The 20,507-nt window shown below is 38.3% G+C and overlaps 1 protein-coding gene across 2 annotated transcripts in view; it reads left to right on the forward strand.

The window, feature by feature from the left end:
• Positions 1–17,795, forward strand: part of ZDHHC17 (zDHHC palmitoyltransferase 17) — an 86,803-nt gene extending 69,008 nt beyond the window's left edge. For both annotated transcript variants that reach the window (XM_088478091.1, XM_088478090.1), the window contains 7 exons: positions 5,452–5,576; positions 6,987–7,049; positions 8,419–8,512; positions 10,061–10,144; positions 10,986–11,143; positions 11,668–11,762; positions 12,682–17,795. In XM_088478091.1, coding sequence (XP_088334217.1) covers positions 5,452–5,576; positions 6,987–7,049; positions 8,419–8,512; positions 10,061–10,144; positions 10,986–11,143; positions 11,668–11,762; positions 12,682–12,820 — 758 coding nt within the window. In that variant the 3' untranslated portion in view covers positions 12,821–17,795. The remainder of the gene's footprint in view (positions 1–5,451; positions 5,577–6,986; positions 7,050–8,418; positions 8,513–10,060; positions 10,145–10,985; positions 11,144–11,667; positions 11,763–12,681) is intronic.
• Positions 17,796–20,507: the final 2,712 nt, after the last annotated feature.

The raw sequence follows: 20,507 nt of genomic DNA on the forward strand, positions 1-20,507 counted from the left end.
GGGACTTGCTTCAGAACCCCTTGGGCACCACCCTTAATGACAAATTAGGCAAAAATATTTTTTTAAATGGCTAAATTTGGCCAATAATGAATTGTCAGTTTTAGGGTGGAAAAAAAAAGGTTTAAAGTAGTGGGATAGGAAACTCTTGAGCATTGAAGTTATTACACTGTCCCACTCCTCCTGCCTGTGAACATAGAGCAGTTGATGGTTATTCCTCCCGCCGATGCACCTCAAATCTATCTATTAGCGGTGGAAGGACTAGAGACAGTATATGTACGAATTACCATTGTTTCCAAGTGGCAACCTGAGCACATCCACACTGCTCTCCGCAAATTCAATGCAAAGTAACAAGCAGCCTATTCCTGCGAGGTAATCATCGCCCCATTGGAGTACAATACGTAGCATATCAAAGGAATTCTCTTATGTGGATTACACTGTTAAAATTGATTGCAGCAAAGATATTATTCAATTAGATGGACATGATTTGAACTTGCCTTTCTACACTGTTTTGCACAGGTGAGACTGTTGTCATTGTGAACTGCCACATTTACATAGGATCCAGCTAACCTATAGAGCAGGGGTTCCCAACCATGGTCCTCAAGGCACACTAATACCCCTTTTACACCAAAATCCCGGGTCCGACCCTGGAATTTGAACACTGGTCAATCCCGGGTTGAACTCTGCTTCAGACCCCGTTTACACTGCAACTCGACCCGGGTTATTCCCGGGTTTGCCCTGTTTACACTGAACCCTGGTAATCCCTGCTTTTCTCTATAGAAGTCATTAAAAATGGTCTGCTTTAAGGTCTGACAAAGATGGTCACAAAAGACAGCAAAAGAGAGGGGTGGGGACTGTTTCCAGTATTGCCACAGGCTGCTGTTCTGGCTGTGGCAGGCTGTGTATCAGCCTGCGTTTGTGGCTGCTGGTCAGGCTGTGGTGCAGGCTGCAGTTCTGGCTGTGGCAGGCTGTGTGCCTGCCTGCATTTTTGGCTGCTGGTCAGGCTGCTGTGGTGCAGGAGGTTAGGCAGGCAAGCGATGGCTTCATGTGAGTCTCTCTATGCAGGGCACTGACAAATTACATCATCTGCCAGTGCCCCAGAAGCTCCAATCAGCATCTTTCAGAGCTAGCCGGGTCAAATAAGCAGGGTAGCACCCGTTTACACTGCCTCACGACCCGGGAACAACCCGTTTTCAACCCTGCTCTCAACCCGAGTAAGATTGCCTGGTAAATCGACCCGGGTTATTTTTTTGGGAGCCGTTCACACAGAGCCTCAACCGGATCGATCTGGCAATAACCCGGGTTATTTGTTTAGTGTAAAAGGGGTATAACAGTCCAGGTTTTAAGGATAGCCATACTTAAGCAAAGGTGTCTTAATTAGTACCTCAGTTATTTTGGTTAAGCCATCTGTGCTCAAGCAAGGATATCACTAAAATCTGGACTGTTAGTGTGCCTTGAGGACCGAGGTTGGGAAACACTGCTACAGAGGCATCCTGATTACTAGGACTTATTTTTAGTGCTACATTTTAGCCATCATTTCATACTAACTAAACAGGTCTGTTACAATAATCTGTTACTGTGTATATTTTATGAACAATATGGTATCACTGTGTAGCTTTGGATCTGTGAACTTGTTTAAATGGTACGAGCTCCAACCAGCATTTACATAGTATTTTAAACTACTTATGTTTTTTTTGTATGTAATTAATTTATTATATACCCAAGCTGATTATTCACCATTTTTATATTATTATTGGTACCTGATTATTGTGCTGCTTTTTTTCCTCGTGTATTAGATATACTAACAGAATTGTAGACCATTTCCCTATCTTAGTGTACCTTTTTTCGGGTACAAGCAGATTTTCCCTTTTTTTTTTTTTTTTCTTTGCTTGTAATCATCCCCTTTAGGGAGAATGAGTTTTTGCCAGTTTTCCCTTGATAAATGGGAGCGTGCATACATGCAAAAAGGGTTTTGTTTCGAAAACTGTTCCGTTAAATTTTCGCAAGAAAACTTATTTTACTACATCCAATTGAATGCCCACAAAAATCTCCTACTGTATGTATCTCCCAAATTATTATATAGCACAGCAATAATCCCTTGGGCTTAACAATTGGGAACAAACAGTAATAAAACAAGACTGGGTAATAACAAAAAGACATAAAGGTAAAAGGGCCCTGCTCGCAAGCTTACAATCTATAGGGAAATAGACATTGATACAAAATGATACAGATGTGTCCTTTGCTGCAGTTGCGACAAACAGCCCCTCTGTGTCCCTTGTCCTGCTAGTGTTGGGCGTCTTCTTTTTTTTTTTTTTTTGTCAAAAATACGTCTAAGGCCCGTATTCAAAAAAAAGTTTTGCCTTTTGCCGCTTTTCACCTGGTCAGAACTCATCTCCAAATTCAATTCCAGACGGAATTCGCCTAAGCGGAAACTCAATGCAATTTAATAGGCAAAAAAGATTTGCCTATGAATAGCAGGTGAAAAGAAGTGCAAAATCTTTATTTTGGGGTGCAAAGCTGGGGAAACGAACCAGAACCCCTGGGACAGCCCCCCAAAGGACAAATCTGGCAAAAACAAAACCTAAGAACACCCCAAAAAAGTATTTTCATTTTTGGGGTGAAAAAGTAAAAAAAGGGGGGGGGGGGACAAGTATAAAAACTATCGAAATAGACTTCTTGGGGGTCTGCAAGGATGGGTCAGGTGTTTTTGGGATTGCAGGTGCATATTTGATATTTTTAAAAGTTCACTTTAGAAACATTTTTTTCACCAAAAAATACTGCTTTATGCCATTCTTCACCACTTGTGCCAAGACGCTAATAAGAAGCAATTTAAACTACTTTAGTACCCCAAACAATTTTATTAGGGCTATTAGTGCACATATACATTGATTCCCTATTTTAGTGCATTTTTTGGGGGGTACAGACTGATTTCCCCACCTCTGACTACTTTCCACCTGTTACGCATTCGCTGCTTTCTGTTTTCGCGTGTTTTGGAATTGAATAGGGCGAAAAGCGGGGACGCGCACAAAAAGTTTTCGCCTCTGAAACTGGCGAAGGAGGCGGAAAGTCGGACAGGCGAAACTTCTGACTTTTTGCCTCTAATTGAATACGGAATAAGTCGTGATGTGACTAGGATGCACCAGGAAACACTATCGATTAATTTGAGATGTGACATTTCTATATTTGTGTGGGACTTAGGGCCGGATTCCATTAGGTGCGAAATCGGCTGATTTTATCGTCAACGATAAAATCGGCCGATTTCGCAGCAAATTATTGCACCCGCGATAATTGGATAATGTAAAGCAGGCAAAGTTAAAAAAAAAAAAAAGAAAATGCAAATCCCTTTTTTTGCCTAAAAATATGGGGATTTTTTTTCAGAACCCTGTAGACACCCCTCCAAATGATAAATTACCCCAAAAGTTTTTCGTAAGCTGCGTAATTTGGCGATAAACTGATGCGCCAAGTGCTTTAAACATTGCAGGTGGTTGCGGCAAGTTTTTTTTTTTTTTTTTTTTTTTTTACGTGCCCCCAAATTACGTGGAACGGTAATTTCCTGGAAAAAAAAAAATATCTTTCTTGATTAAGTTTTTTCACATTTTTTATATATATGCAAATAACTGCCAGCCGTCGCAATTTAAGTACCCTAAATACTTTTATGTAAGCCAATAATACACTTCTAAATTAATTTCCGATGTACGTCAGCCATTTTTTGGGGTACAGATTCAATTTCCTGCATGTCCTTTTTCGCCTCTTTTTTTTTTTTTTTTTTTTGCGAAATCAGACAATTTTATCGCCTAATTGAATTTGTCCCTTAGTCTCATAATCAGCATGTGAAGTGCTACGAGGCGACGGCCGCAGCTTTTCTTCCATACCAAGTTCCGTTTGCACATAGATATATGAATGTGTCACATATTGAATTAATCCACAGTCACCTGGTGCGTCCTAACTGCATCACATTGCGACTTAGACACATGTCCGGCAAAAACAGATGTCCAATGCTGGCAGAGTTGCACGGGGCTTGGCGACTAACTCATGACAGGCATACCGTGCGTATTGAGGCTAGATGAGCAAGGGCACATCTGTAGTTCTACCTATTGCATATTGGTCAGCCAGGTTGCAGAGGTTCTTGGTGGCCCGTATGACGCAGTCACACAGAGGATGTAAAAGTGAATAAAGCGAAACTATGTAGAGTTGTGTGGACTGTATAGGGATGTAATGGAGCAGGATAGCTTATAAAGGTTATGTGGGTGTTTCAGGAATTTGATAAGCTTGCCTGAAGAGATGAGTTTTTTTCATGGAACGCTTGAAGGTTTGGAGACGAGAGGAAAATCTTACTGTGCGTAGGACATTCCACAGAGTGGGTGCAGCCCGAAAAAAGTCCTATAATCATGAATGGGAGCAGGTAATGAGTGTGGATGAGAGACGCAGATCTTGTGCAGAGCGGAGAGGTTGGTTTGGGAGGTTTTTTGTTTTTTTTTAAGATAAGTGAAGTGATGTAGAAGGAATTGCCTGCTCTCATTTCCTCTACCCACTTTGCACTGACCCACTCCTAGAGCTCTTGCTGAACTTTCCTGCTCTTGTATTGAAGCACAATAAGACATATACTGATGGCCACAAGAGCTTCTATTACAGAAATGTGCTTACCATATTTCTTAAGAGCTACCAAATACGCTTACAATTTATGAAAAATACATTTTCCAGTATGCTGTCCCGCTAATAGGGTAGGTGTTACCTGGGCTTTGTCTGTATAGGTGATGCCGACTATCTAATGGCGCTGGAATCCCGACAGCGTTGGGATCCCGGTTCCAGTATCTTGACTGCCGGCATCACGAAGGTAAGTATCGGGGGTTAGGGTAAGACAGTAGGGGGAAGGGTAGGTACTAAGAGGGGTGGGTTGGGGTTAGTGGTAGTATACTTACCTAACACTGTCAGGATTTTCACTGTATGGATGCCGCTGTCGGGAACTCATACCCAACCCCTGTGTAGATGGATAGGGTGTCAGTAGTGAAGTAAAGTTCAGATTCCACGCAGCCTCATCAAGTCACTTGTAGGAAGATCTAGAAAGTGAAATGTAATCTTTAGGTATGATACAGTTAACAAAACAAAAGATGCTGCAACTCGGGAATGTACAGGAATGTTTATTCATATGATGGTCTCATGACTAAAGACTTGTCTCGAGTTAGCAGTCTGTTTTGTGTACTCCTTATATCACATGATACTAAAAAAAAATAATATAGATAAATGCAAGTCCGAATCTTTCAAGTATATTCACAGCTGCTGCCCGATTTCAGTATTGAATGTATAACCTGAACCATTTTACCCTGTGGTGAAGACCGCTTCCCAGAGTTTATATTGGTATGTGACTTTCCATAAATAAACAGACCAAATATCCTTTATTTGTTAAACTGTATTTTTCTCTCCTACTTTTTATTACATTCCCTTAACTCACAGCACATCTGAACTTTCTGTTCATCCATCTCCCATTCTTGGCTAATAGTGTTGCCCTGTTTTACAATTTTGGCAAATCTTGGAAATCCGATCCTGGCATTATAAAGGCCACAGAGGAACAAAAGAAAAAGGTAAAAGTAATCCTTGATTCCCTGGGCATAACTTTTTTTTATTTTTTTTGAACAGTTTTATCTGTTTAAATTTTGAAATAGCAAATGTCTATGCTTGTATTTTTCATTTTGTGCGTGTTGGATTTTCTCAGTCATGTATACATAAGCTTCTCCGGGCTGTTCCTATTAGTATAAAAAAAAAACTTTGGAAAAAAAATAGCAAATAATAATTTTCTCCTTACCTTGAGCAGTGAGCTGCCATAGCAGCTCTTTTCATTGTACTGTGTGCTAAATACAGCATGCAACTTCATATAATCAATAATTAACGCGAGCAATATAAGCTTTCCCACTAGGCTGTTTTAGCGGGGCGCCGCGCCCTGCCCGATTTCAAAAAGGCAGAATGCGCCCTCCCCTTTTGGCAGCTCCCCGCTAAAACAAACTGCTAGGTGACGTCCCCACCCGTGGGCCACAGTGTCCCGTGGGAGGGAAAAATATTGGTGCAAGGGAGAACTTGGGGGTGGCCCTGCATGTCCGTAAGTGCCGGGCGCACCCACACGAGTGATGAAAAGGGGGTGCGTCTTAAAGACTAGCCCCCTTTTCTCGTGACAACGCCCCCTTTTCAGATGTGCGCCAGACCTAGAATGAACATTAAGTAGTATATTCCTGAACCAGTAAAACAGGCCATCTGCACAATGTATTCATAAAGTTAAAGCCAACAGAGATTTTGGAGGGACATTGTATTGTATTTCGGTCACTAGGATGCCCACTGTATTGTGTAAACAATATGTATTGGCCACAAAAATGCCCACTGTACTGTGTATATGTATTGGCCGCAAAAATGCCCACTGTATTGTGCATACACATCATTCCCTAGTATGCCCCCTTGTATTGACTGTATACATGGCCGCTAGGATGCCCACTGTATATCCTGTAGACACCTCAGACCCTAGGATACTCATTGTATTGTCCTCTAGAATGGTCTCTTTAAAGTTGTATACATAACTAAATTGCTTTCTGTATTGCATAGTGGCTGCTAAAATGATCTGTCATTTTAACATTTTTCAAATGTTCTCTGTATTGTAATTATTCAAATTCTCTCTTGGGGGTTTATGTATTAAGCAGTGTAAAGCGTGGAGAAGTTGCCTGTAGCAAAAAAATCAGCTCCTAACTATTATTTTATAGACTGTACTTGATAAATGTTACTTCAAAGCTGATTGGTTGCTATAGGCAACCTCTCCACCACTTATCCATGCTTTTCACTGCTTGCTACATAAACCTCTCAATTATATGTACTGTAGGTAACTAGAATTCTGTTTGTATTGTACCACAGTCAATAGAATGCTTCTCTACATCCTCAACTGTTTTGTTTGCTGTATGGTAGTGTGCTGTATCTAGGATGACTACATTTTCTATGCTTTTTGTCCTTACTAGACAATTGTAGAGCTTGCGGAGACTGGCAGTCTAGATCTGAGTATATTCTGCAGTACCTGTTTGGTGAGTCTTCATACGCTGTCATTCAGTTTATATAGATTGAGTTATGACATGAGCAATAACAGATAAAGCAACATTTCAACATGAGATTAAAGCGGAGAAGGGGAAAGTTATAGACCAGAATTAAAAATTATATTAAACCTCCTTATGGAGTGTAAAAGCTTTAGTGTAGGGATGTCTATCGATGGTTCACAACCATTGATGGTCTATGGCCTTTGGCAAGTGTTTGCCATGGATGGTGTGGCATCGATGTAAGGATGGCTATTGATGGTCCACAACCATTGGTCTTTGGCCGATGCCAAGCAGGGTTTTTCCATGGATGATGCATCGCCCAATGCTGTGAACATCGGCGACACCGGTGCGATGGTTGAGGGCTGCTCGTGCACAGCACTCACCCATCAATGTCTAAACCATCTATTGTTTTCTAACGATGGTTTAAAACCATCAACGACCATCACTACTTTAGTTAATCGTAAATTGCATTAACTGTTTTTAAAATAAAAAAATGATGTTAATAGGATGCATCCTATTAATGTCATTCTCTTATTTTGAAAACTGTCAATGCAGTTTTATTTTACAGCTTATAAGTAAAATATTAAAATGCTTAATATGAGATGACTGCAAGAGGCTTTTTATAAATTGTGTTGACAGTGGGCCTGATTAAGAGGTGCATGCAGCGCCGATGTTTGTGCAATTGAGCAACGTTTTACCACTACGTATGCTCAGTCCAGAAAACTCTTACTGCGCACGTGCGAACCAATGTGTGCAATAACGTTCACATTTGTGTACGAAATTGTTATGGCTTTGAGACCGCATCTGCGATCCATGTGCATTTCAGGATGGAGACTGGGATATGACCTAAAGTGATCGCAAAAAGAGGTGGTGGTACAGGCATATTATGGGAGTTTCATGGGCCTGTTTTGGCATGCATCTGTGTTCTTTCGCAGGACCGACCTCAGCCATAGTGGCTATATTTCGAGAAAGTTACAAGGGAGGCTGTGCGCCAGACAGGGGCTGCTGGGGGAGCAGATGTGGTGTAGATTGGATCCATCAGCGCAGTTGAGCATTTCTCACATATGCAAAGTGGGTGTTGCAAGGTTTGCTCAGTCCTTCACATGGAAATACACAAGAGAAATGCTCAAGCTGACACATTTACATATTTGCGCACTTGCGAATCCATGAGAAATGGCAGCCGTGCATGACCTGCATGCATCTCTGAATCAGGCCCACTGTCCTGACCAAATGATTTGTCTCCACACTGCTGCATCACTATTGGTAAAAGTGATTGTGCTCTTTTCATCTGATTTATTTATTTATTTAAATCATCTCCGTAACAAATGTATTAAATTGCTATCCACACATTGGTTTATAGATAAGAAAACCTGTACGATCTAAACACTGTGGCATTTGCAATCGTTGTATAGCAAAGTTTGACCATCATTGTCCTTGGGTCGGCAATTGTGTCGGTAAGTATACTTTATATTTTTCAAATTAATTGCTGATTTTTAGGACATTGTATGTGTGTCAAATCAACCGTGGAATTGAATGTCTTGTTTTGAAGAAGGATGATTGAATTCAGAGAAAATATTTCTTGTTACAAGCAAATATATTACAATATTATGTACAATTTGCCTAGGTTGCTCTATTTTGTTGTAATATTTAATTTAAATTATATTTCAATCTGTAAAACAATAAAAAAAAAAATCACACTTGCATTAATATGCGTTAGAGTTACCGTTAGGGTTGGAAGTACATGTAAAACACATTGTTGATATTTCAATAATGTCGTCATTACATTCGTGTCGAAGTTATATATTAACCTATTGAACATCAACATCGTGAATGTCGACAAAATATACCACACCCACATGGACTATTTAAAGGGGGTATCCACCTTGAGACAACTTAATGTTGTCCCTTCCATCAACTACATGCAAGTGCCAGCGGCTTTGTGAGTTATTCCATCAGAGGCTGAGTTCTGCCTGCAGTGCAGGAAGATGCAAGTAGAGATCAGCCTACCATAATGTGCATCACGAGCTGCCGATAGCAGCTTGTGTGTAAATGAATTGCCTCGCATGTTACAAAGAAGAGTGAATGTTTGTTAGCTTAGGGTATGGTCTAAAACTGCTCTGTAGATTTAACTTTTTATTGTTCACCTCGTAGGTGTGGTTATAAACGGCTTATCTAGTTTATACAAAGGCCTTAGTGAAAAACTGAGACGGAAGCCAGATAGACAAGCCAATGTATCTAGTAAAGGTTTTGGGGTATGGAGAAACCAGTTGGTTAAAGTTGCCTGATTTTGAGTTACTTTGACCATGTTTTCTGTGTTGCTGAACACAATGGTAAATGTTCCAAGTGAAACCTTTTTACTTCTATTTCATTATTCAAAATTGCAACATTTAAAGGTTCAGTCTGTTACCACTTCATCTACATAATAAAGAACAATGATTATATATATGTTCGCAGTTACATTGTTAACATTGACAATGCCGACACCAGCAAGTTGACATTGTTAAAATGTCAATATCATAAATATTGTCACCTGAAAAATGTTGACATTGACAGAAGGTTTACGTTAGGGATAGTGTTAGGGTTACGTCATTCTGACCATATCTACTTATTATCAGTGTTAACATGCTGAATGCCGACTTGTTCAGTGTTGACATGATGAACATGTTGATATGTTCACTGTCGTCGTGATGACCATGTCGACATTATGAATGTCTAGCCAATATACTGATCTCATTAATGAGATCTTTATTTAAAATGGATGAAAAAAAATTGCCACTATTAAAATTATGTTTGGTCAAACTATAGCAACAGGAGGTGGTTTTCCTGGACTTGGGAACTGCATTCCTGATTACACTGGCAGCTTGATGACTCAGTTTGGGCTAGATGGACGGGTCAGTCTATGACTGATTATACATCCATATACATGGAATAAGATTGTATGCACTAGTTAATGAAACGTAAATATTGGGCTGCTAATCGTTTATATCTTCCGTATTATATAGGTGCAGGAAACCATCGCTATTTCATGGGGTATCTTTTTTTCCTCCTCTGCATGATTTGTTGGATGATATATGGCTGTATTTCCTGTGAGTATGCATTTTGCGCGCGCTCGGGTTACTGAAATGAATTGCCTTGGAATGATTACAAATTGATACGTATTTGTGTACTCTATAATGAACTGAAACTGTATCAGGTGCAGATCTGGTTTATTTACCAGACCTCTGTGGCAAAATCGAAATGCATAATTAGGCTTCTTATTTGGCATTAGGATGTAGTTTTGTCCATCTCTGAATTGTTTGCATTAACAAGAGATTTATTGTGCATTATTAAGTTGATTTAGATTAAATCAGATGTATACAAATTGGAGTAATTAATTAGCAAACGACATGCAATTTTTAGGAATGTCTTTGCTATTTTACAAAAACATTATACATGGTTTAAGACTTATGCTTCATTGACACGTAAAGATTTTCTGTCCAACCATCCAACTAGTTGATTGGTTGGAATGAAAATCTGGTAATGTATGGGAGTAAATGATCAGCAATTTGCTCCTAAATGCCAGAAAACAGATAAAAATAGTCGTCAGACAAGTTTTGTTAAACGTTTGATGTAAACAATTTGTTCAAACAGTTTTTGGCCATTTTCCAGAATTTGGGAGCAAATTGCTGATTGTCATTTGCTTTCATACATTAACAGATTTTCATTCCAACCAATCAACTAGTTGGATGGTTGGACAGAAAATCTTTACGTGTGTATGCAGCATTACAGATCTTTATGCTAGTGTAGTGCGGATTATTAGGCGAGGCAACAGAGATGTTGCTTACTGTCTATCTACAAAAAGACATGTTAAATGATCACGTGCTTGCTGAGGTTACAGTTATGTATTATTGTTTTAGATGACAACATAATAATGACTTACTTTTCTAGATTGGGGAATACACTGTGACACAACATACAATAAGGATGGATTTTGGACATATGTGACACAAATTGCCACCTGTTCACCATGGATGTTCTGGATGTTCCTCAATAGTGTGTTTCACTTAATGTGGGTGGCAGTGTTACTGATGTGTCAGATGTACCAGGTAAGGAAGACATTCTGCTGTGCCTTACTATAAATAGGGTTGGGTGCTTAAATTGAGCCTAAAACTTGATCCAAGATGGAGACCCCTTATGACATTCACAAATATATGTTAAGTTCCCATATTGTGCCATTTGTTACAAAAGAGGATAATTTGTGAGCAGTGCGATTTAAAAAAACAACTAATTGGTAAGTAATTAATCTAAAGGTGCCCGTGCATTCTGGTTAATGGCTATATTACTAGGATCTGTCTGATATCATTTGGGACCGTAGACTACCATAATTTCACATGAACACATTAACATGTGGCCCTTATCCCCTGTCCATTGGACCCAAGCAACTTCCGCTGACACGTCATATTGGATATACAGCCAGTCTTTCTGTTCTTGGGTGGAGCATCTCTCCCCCGTCCAGTTTTATCTGAAATGTGTAAGATCTCTCAATCCTCAGACATTGTTTACTAATGTCGTCTTTGGCTTGCTTTATAATAACCTCTGTTAACATTAACCCAGTGACATTATTTTATAGATATCTTGTTTGGGAATTACTACTAATGAACGGATGAATGCAAGGCGATACAAGCATTTCAAAGTCACAACCACATCCATTGAAAGCCCTTTCAAGTAAGCAGATAGTTATATTTTTATTAGATCCTTGGTAAGAGGGGAAATTATTTTGTTTTGGTAGTATTATGTTCTTAACCACGCTGTCAAACTGGAGACAAGTAGCATTAATCATATCTACTCTGTAGTGTTACATATACATCTTCATATATATTTTATTTTCTATCTTTTGCTGTTTATATGAAATGCTAAACTGCAAAAATCTGAGACAAAAACCTAATTGTCGGCCAAGGATACACGAGTGTTTTCGTTTTATGTATTGCTTTTTGTTTTAAGTATTTTTGTTTTTCTGATGGGTTAATTGCCTAATGCTGGGTACACAATATTGTTCGTAAATCTGCGGGTGTGTACACACAATATATCTGAACTATGTTGTTCGCAGATGTATTGCGTCGGCCGTGCAGCATGGCAGATGCTATATATCTTGACGATAGATCGTGCGCATCTGCCAGTGTGTACGGACGACCGATCATTTATACTGGAACTGACATCACAACTGGGTGGGGAAATTTAAATGTCTGCCCAGTTGTGATGTCTTGCCAAACATATAGAGCTGCGATTGGTAAGTGTGTATGCTTACAAAATCGCTCTTTGGGTGTTGTAGTCGGTCAGGTGTGTACCCCACATAAGTGTCTCATTTGATATTTTGTTATATTGCATATACAGGGTGCGCTGTACTTGTCAGACAAGCATACAGGCACCACTAAAACCCGGGGTGGATTTCATATGGCGCTAGTTTTCTCACCCTTAATGTGTAGATAATGTTTGACATTAGTAATTTGCTAATACTTTGTTGTTCATCATAATTTCCATTTATATTTTTTTATATATTTTCCCATTATATAGTAACACAGTTTAGATGCTTCAGTGGTCGTCCATATAAATTGTGTAACTTTTTATTATTATTTTAATGTTACAGCCATGGATGTATCAGAAATATCATAGACTTCTTTGAATTCCGATGCTGTGGCCTCTTCCGCCCTGTAACCGTGGACTGGACACGGCAGTACACAATAGAGTATGAACAAACATCAGGCTCAGGCTACCAGCTGGTGTAGTCTCTGTAGAGCCACCATTCTGACATGATCCTATACGGGTGGTGCCTGAATATGTCTGTTAGTCTCTTGCGAAAACTTGCCCCCTGAACTATAGCATGCTGTTTGTAGGGCTATTGATGAATCTTACAGTACCTTCTCTGTCAGCATTTTATCAACCACCGTGACCATGGACAGGACCTTCTGCCCGCACTGATGTAGAGGAAGAAGATCAGGAGGAGGATTTTAACAGATCCTTGTATTGGGATTAATTTGAACAACCGTGAATTTTGAAATCTGTGTTTTTGTTGTTTTTTTTTATATTATTTATTTGCACCATTCAAAACAAAGCATGGCATTGTTCTGGCTACATGCTTTTCTTATTCTGCTTGAACAAAATCTATTTGTTGCCCTTTTTCTTTCTCAATACACCCAGTGGAGTAAGGCTGTGTAATACGGCCATCATAATCCCCTATTGTGGCCTGGCTTGATCTATGATACTGTGGCATTTTATTCCTGTAATGTGATCTCCCACAGTTGTACTTCTATTATAGTATCATTGCACATGTGAGTCTTGATGCTGGGCTGAAGAATCAAGAGTTAGTTTTTATTGCCCATTTAGCCTGTTGAGTTAACTTGCTGAGACGGGCACATGAGGATAAGGTTTAAAAACTGAATGTATGTTTCCAACATTTTATAACGGTCAGCTGTTCTTACCATCTGTTTCTTGATCGTAGAATCTCTATGTTAAATTTCCCTTTCTGCAGTCGATCAGTCGTCTGCATTTGCATGCAAGTAGTGTTCTATAGGAGGATCATGAGGAAACTCCATAGTAAATCTGTAAAATTGGTCATTGAGATCTTGCTCAGCATTTTTGATGACTGGACCTGCTGCTCACATCCTGGATAAAGCGGTTTCATACTGAAAAGACAGCACTGGACACATGTAGAGTAAAAGATATAGTGGTCTATTTCCTTCCATTTTGTTTCACATTGTGCAATTAGTATCTCTCTATGCTAGTATGGGGGATGTAAACGTCTAAAGGCACATCTATATATTCTAAGATACTTTATAATGCTGAAATGTTATAGTGGTTGTGCACTGAAAAAAAAAAAAAAAAATAAGTGTTTAGGTAAAAATTCTTACAGTGCGTCATTTGATTTGATCAGTCACACTTTTATATTGTGAGAAGATAAAAGAAAAAAAAATTAACAAACTGTTGTGATAATCTCTGTTGAGTCTTAAAAAAACATAAGTAACAGACCTAAAAGCCAAGTTTTTGTTTTGTTTTCGTTGTTCTTTTTTTCCTGATATATAACACTGAAGTTTGTTTGCAATCCATAAAGTCACCTCAGTATAAGTTTTGTGAATTGCATAAAGAGATAAGAGAATCCTGCATATGATAACCATCGTCCTGTAACTATAGTTAGTGTACACGTTAAACAATGAAAATCTTTGCATGGACAGATGTGGTTTTGTGCTATGACATCACTATGTTCAAACATTCATTCCATATAATTGCTTTAAAAATTTCACACTACATTTCTGGTTAATTAAAGTAAAAATGCCATAGACACAAATAGCATCCTGTCTCATGGGCCTCTGTACAGAAGATTTATAGTTGTTTAGGAACATTGGTTAAAGGATGATATATTTTTTCTCTTGTTTTGTGGAGTAAATTTAATTGTAATATCTTTTAGTGACATATTCAGCTAACCACAATCCCAGGGTTATTTTCTTAAGTAGTAACGCTCAGAAGGTGAACTCATGGATACCCTTTATCTGTAGCGAACAGGCCTTTTCTAGTTGTTTCCTTTTGTTCATTCCTTATTTGAATAGTTCAAGACTCGCTGAAATGTTAAAAAAAAAAAAAATTGTGATACACAATATTAAAGCTGCTTATTTTCTCATTACACCAGGCTGCCAAATATGCCTATTTGAAAATCTTTAGAAAAGGCAAAAAGTACTGTTTTAAAACAAATGAATGATTAAGGCTACACTGGGTTTGGTTTTTTTTTGGCAAAAAATATTTTTTTTAAAATATTTTTCAGAAACTTAATCTATAAATGTTTTGTACAAATAAAAAAAATTCTATTCCTTGCATAACAGGAATAGTGAATTGACTTATTCTTAGAAGATAGGTAAGCAGTACCTACATGGACTTATACCATTTAATAAAAAAGAGCCAATTTCAGTCACTATTTATGTTGTCCTAGAACTATCAAAATAATCCATATATTTTCATTTTCTAGATAAGTACTACCATGGTATTTACACAACAAATTGGAATTAGGACTATTTTGCACAAATTAGCAACATCTTTATAATAAGGTCTGAAAGGAATAGATATATACATGGTTAGATTTCTTTACAAGATTACAAAGCATGTCTTTCATGGTAAATGAACATTTATCAAGAGGTCAGTGATCTTCTATGAATGATTAACTTATTTCATGTGCCCCCTACCTCTTACATTTCTGTTGTGTTGCTACCATGTATTTGTTCACAATGGTAAGTGGCTAAGATATTACTATGTAACATTTTTCTATTGGCATTTCTATGTAACCCGGGGTGTAGTCGTCTTGCATGTTAATACACACACTTTAATTGGATGGCATCCCCTTGCGCCTTAAATAACAGCAATCTGTTAAGTTATGGTTAGTAAGGCATCATTGCCCTTTGCCCTATATATGTGAATGCCCATGTCTCCTTCTCGGTGGGTCTTTAAATAAGACAGTTGAGCAAGATACTTTAGGGATTGCAGTACAATTGTAAGGGGGAACAAAACAGTGAGAAAATACAGTGGTGTACATACTAGCAGTGATTCCACACTAATGTAGTATGTGTAAATACCCTAACTATATATACATTTATTGGTACATCAAAGGGAAATATTACTTCCCACGAGAGACTCCGTTAAGTTTCTAAAAAATGTTCCTCTTGGCTTATTAGAAGTTTTAAAAGTCATTTTGATTAGGGCATTTTGACAAATAAAAGCACGGGTGTGTCCAGCGTATTCCCATGGCACAGACGAAGCATGCATTTTCCTTGTATAATAAATTGTTTCCTCAGTGTCCTAGAACTAGAATGCTGAAAGAGGGGGAAGATGAAACCTTGTCAATTGCCGCTATGCACAAGAGGCAGACTTAAGTGTAAAGAATGTTTTATCTGTATATAGATCCTTTTTTATTATTTTTTTTCATTGTGTGTTTGTTAGTATAATGCTGCTCTTTTTTTTATTTAGTTGTATTAAACCAAAAACTTTGTGTGGTAAATGTTGAGCTTTTCATTTTCTCCCCCCTGTAAGCTCACAATTGGCACAAGCTTGTCAAATGTAATATTTCAGTAATGGTCACCTAATGAACATTAAAGCATTTTAGCGGTATTCCTGATCCTTGCCTTCTATTCGTAGACCAAGCATGTGTTTTCCAGTATTTTAGAGTTTAATATAATGTATGTTTAACACAACAGACACATAATTTGCAAGTTCCATTTCTGCACACGTTCTCATTCTATGTGTGGTACTTGAATGATGGCTGTCTCCTATGAAAGATACTGTATACAATATATAACTGCATTTGTGTCTTTGATGCTTCAGATACTAACATAGCAGATAAGGGCAGTCACAATCAACTGCTTCAGATAAGCTCCTAAAATGCCTTGCCATTCATATGAATAGGGTGCTGAGGAAAAAAAAGCACAATCCCAACGCACCTGTAGTGATTTTCAGAAAATAAGTATAAAAGCAACCACCACTTGCTGGATTGCTGTTGCTATTAAAATTTGTGTTGCTTTAATGAGATTATTAATTATAATTTGCACACGTACTTGCTAGACAGCCCTGTTTGTTACATTGTCCTCTCTTATTCCAGCAGGTCAGATTGTTAAAAATAAACCTTCCCATGTTTTCTATTTCCATTGATTCAAAGTCAAGTCTTCGTGAATATGTATCTGTTGAAAAAAATAAAATAAAACAATATTTGGCCTGCCAGTCATTATGTATATAAATGTTTGTTTACTAAACCATTAGTTATAAAATGTAATACTGTACCTTATCTTATGGATGGTAATAGATTAAAACAAATTTCAATAAAGGATAACTCCGCTTACAAAGTGTCCCCTTTACCCCTCAAAGGATCCAGTTAGCAGTCCATTTTTGGGACCATTATTACCTTATGATCTCCATAGGGATTGCTATGTTTCAGAACTCTGTAGGGTGTGGTGAATTGGAGACTAAGGGAATGTAGTCTAACATTCACATTACACAGCTAGACCACCTGTACTCGGTTATCTCTGAGGGTTACTTTGGTTGGGGCAACATTTCTAATTGGCATTTATTCTTTATTCAGATTTCCAGACTACATTATAGGAATGTGGCTGATATTGGAAATATAAGTTATAGATCTACACACATGTCTCTAGAAACTCGGCAGTGTCCTTCTTTCACGCCTGTCTGCACTATATTTTTTTTATTTGGTTTTTTAACCTAATTCTTTTTACTATGTCAATAGTTTTGCACATAAATGCTATTTTAGTCTTTTTGTTCATGCACATCTTTTTTTCTGAAGTTATACAGTTGATTCTGTATAATTATATGCACTGATAATCTACAGTTACACTGATTGGCTGCCTAATTTCAAGCAGTACTTTACCACAAAAAGCATGATTGGAAAAAGAGCAATGGTATCTGTGGAAAATCATATCTGGAAATGAATGACGTTTTGTATAGTGAAATAAGAAACTGTGTCCTTTGTTCCCTACATGCTTTTTGTTCTCTTTTCATGGATTTTGTTTTTTATTTCATATTTACGAGCCAACTGCAAGAATTCTGCAATACATTTTTTTAAATATTGAATTGTATGTATATTTCATTTTGTATTTATTTAACTGTGCCAAGTATTATTTTACTACTGTCTGTCTTGATGTACTACATTGTGAGCAACAGAAATTGTACATTTCATAATTTAGCTCTCCTTACAAAAGTTAATTTAATCATTTTTTTGTAAGTTATTAATCAAATAAATATTGACAATTCTGTTAGTGTGTTTGTAATATTTGGGGATTGTTGTTTTCTCATGTGGTGGCATTTATTGGTTATTGTATTTCACTGTAAAAGGTTTTTCTAAAATCAGGATACATCAGAAATTATTTTTTATATAAAACTTTTTGATATACAGTCAGGTGCATAAATATTGGGACATTGACAGAATTTTCATATTTTTTCCTCTCTTCACCATCACAATGGCTTTGAAATGAAACAAACAAGATGTGCCTTAACTGCAGACTTTCAGATTTAATTTGAGGGTAATTACATCCAAATCAGGTGAACGGTGTAGGAATTACAACGGTTTCTATATGTGCCTCCCACTTTTTAAGGGGCCAAAAGTAATGGGACAAACTAAACAATCCTAAATCTAACTTTCACTTTTTAATACTTTGTTGCAAATCCTTTGCAGGCAATTACAGCCTGAAGTCTGGAACGCATAGACATCACCAGACGCTGGGTTTCATCCCTGGTGATGCTCTGCCAGGCCTCTACTGCAAATGTCTTCAGTTGCTGCTTGTTCTTGGGGCATTTTTCCTTCAGTTTTGTCTTCATCAAGTGAAATGCATGCTCAATCGGATTCAGGTCAGGGGATTGACTTGGCTTTGCAGTATGCTTCGGGTCATTGTCCATCTGCACTGTGAAGCGCCGTCCAATGAGTTCTTAAGCATTTGACAATATGAGCATGTAATATTGCCCGAAACACTACAGAATTCACTCTGCTGCTTTTGTCAGCAGTCACATCATCAATAAATACAAGGGAACCAGTTCCATTGGCAGCCATACATGCCCACGCCATGACACTACCACCACCATGCTTCACTGATGAGGTGGTATGTTTTGGATCATGAGCAGTTCCTTTCTTTCTCCATACTCTTCTCTTCCCATCACTCTGGTACAAGTTGATCTTTATCTCATCTGTCCATAGGATGTTGTTCCAGAACTGTAATGGCTTTTTTAGATGTTGTTTGGCAAACTCTAATCTGGTCTTCCTGTTTTTGTGGCTCACCAATGGTTTACATCTTGTGGTGAACCCTCTATATTCACTCTTGTGAAGTCTTCTCTTGATTGATGACTTTTACACATATACACCTACCTCCTGGAGAGTGTTCTTGATTTGGCCAACTGTTGTGAAGGGGTTTTTCTTCACCAGGGAAATAATTATTCTGTCATCCACCACAGTTGTTTTCCGTGGTCGTCTTGGTCTTTTGGTGTTGCTGAGCTCTCTGGTGCGTTCTTTCTTTTTAAGAATGTTCCACACAGTTGATTTGGCCACACCTAATGTTTTTGCTATCTCTGATGGGTTTGTTTTGATTTTTCAGCCTAATGATGGCTTGCTTCACCGATAGTAACAGCTCTTTGGATCTCATATTGAGAGTCGACAGCAACTGATTCCAAATGCAAATGTCACACCTAGAATCAACTCCAGACCTTTTACCTGCTTAATTGATAATGAAATAACGAGGAAATAGCTCACACCTGTCCATGAAATAGCTTTTGAGTTGATAGTCTTTTGGCCCCTTAAAAAGTGGGAGGCCCATATAGAAACCATTGTAATTCCTACACCGTTCACCTGATTTGGATGTAATTACCCTCAAATTAAATCTGAAAGTCTGCAGTTAAAGCACATCTTGTTTGTTTCATTTCAAAGCCATTGTGGTTGTGAATAGAGGCCAAAATATGAAATTCTGTCAATGTCCCAATATTTATGCACCTGACTGTTCCAAAGTAGAGGTCTTGTCCAAATTCCTAATTGTGGACATATACAAAGACTCTGTTTTGTAGGCTATTCCTTCTGTACCAACTCATGGCCTTATTCAGAGTTGCAAGTAAATGTAATTGCAAAATGCACCCGCAAAAAACAAATGACTTCTTTGTGACCTATGATTGCATACACAGCTCTAAAGCTGCAGTTCCCCTCCCCTTCACAAACTTGGGTCTGATGCGACTGAAGTAAGACTGATGGTGTGGTTTCAATGTGAGTTCTGAAATTGCTAAAAATTGAGGTACATATTGGCAACACATTACAGTTAATGGACAGATACTGAAGTTGCATGGAGCATGCAAAATGCAAAGCGATGCAAACACATAGGATGAGGTTATATCCATGGTTGAGCACAGGTGGTTAAATCAAATTGACTGATGTCATAATTAAATCACCTGAGGTCAAGCATGGATATCCTTAAAACTTGGACTGTTAGGGTGCCTTGAGGACAGAGTTTGGGAACCTCTGATCTATGCAGTAGTCCTTCCAAATGCCAAATATTGCATTCCACATGTAACTCCCAGTTTTGACTTTGTATGAGTAGATTAAATGAGATAAAGGAGGAGAGCATGCACACACGTTGGAGAATCCCTCGGTTTAGGGTGGCACGCAGACTTTTTGCAGCACAGAATGTGATTTCTCCACCACCACCTCTCTGGAGACTCGTTCTCATCCTATACTCTTTATGCAATAAATGTTGTTTCAGTTCAACAGTGGGGGGGGAAACACTTTTCAACCAAGCGACACTTAAAACCTTAACATTAGAATTGGGATGTAGTTAGGAGACTGGTGGACGGGATGCCGCCAGTCTAAATCCCGACGTCACAGGCACGGGACTAAATATAGCCATCTAAATACCAACGTTTATCTTAATCCCGATGCCGAAAACTAGACAGACTCCA

The sequence above is a fragment of the Taudactylus pleione genome, unplaced genomic scaffold (genome assembly GCF_031769625.1).
Source record: "Taudactylus pleione unplaced genomic scaffold, aTauple2 ptg000207l, whole genome shotgun sequence".
Taxonomy (NCBI): Eukaryota; Metazoa; Chordata; class Amphibia; order Anura; family Myobatrachidae; genus Taudactylus; species Taudactylus pleione.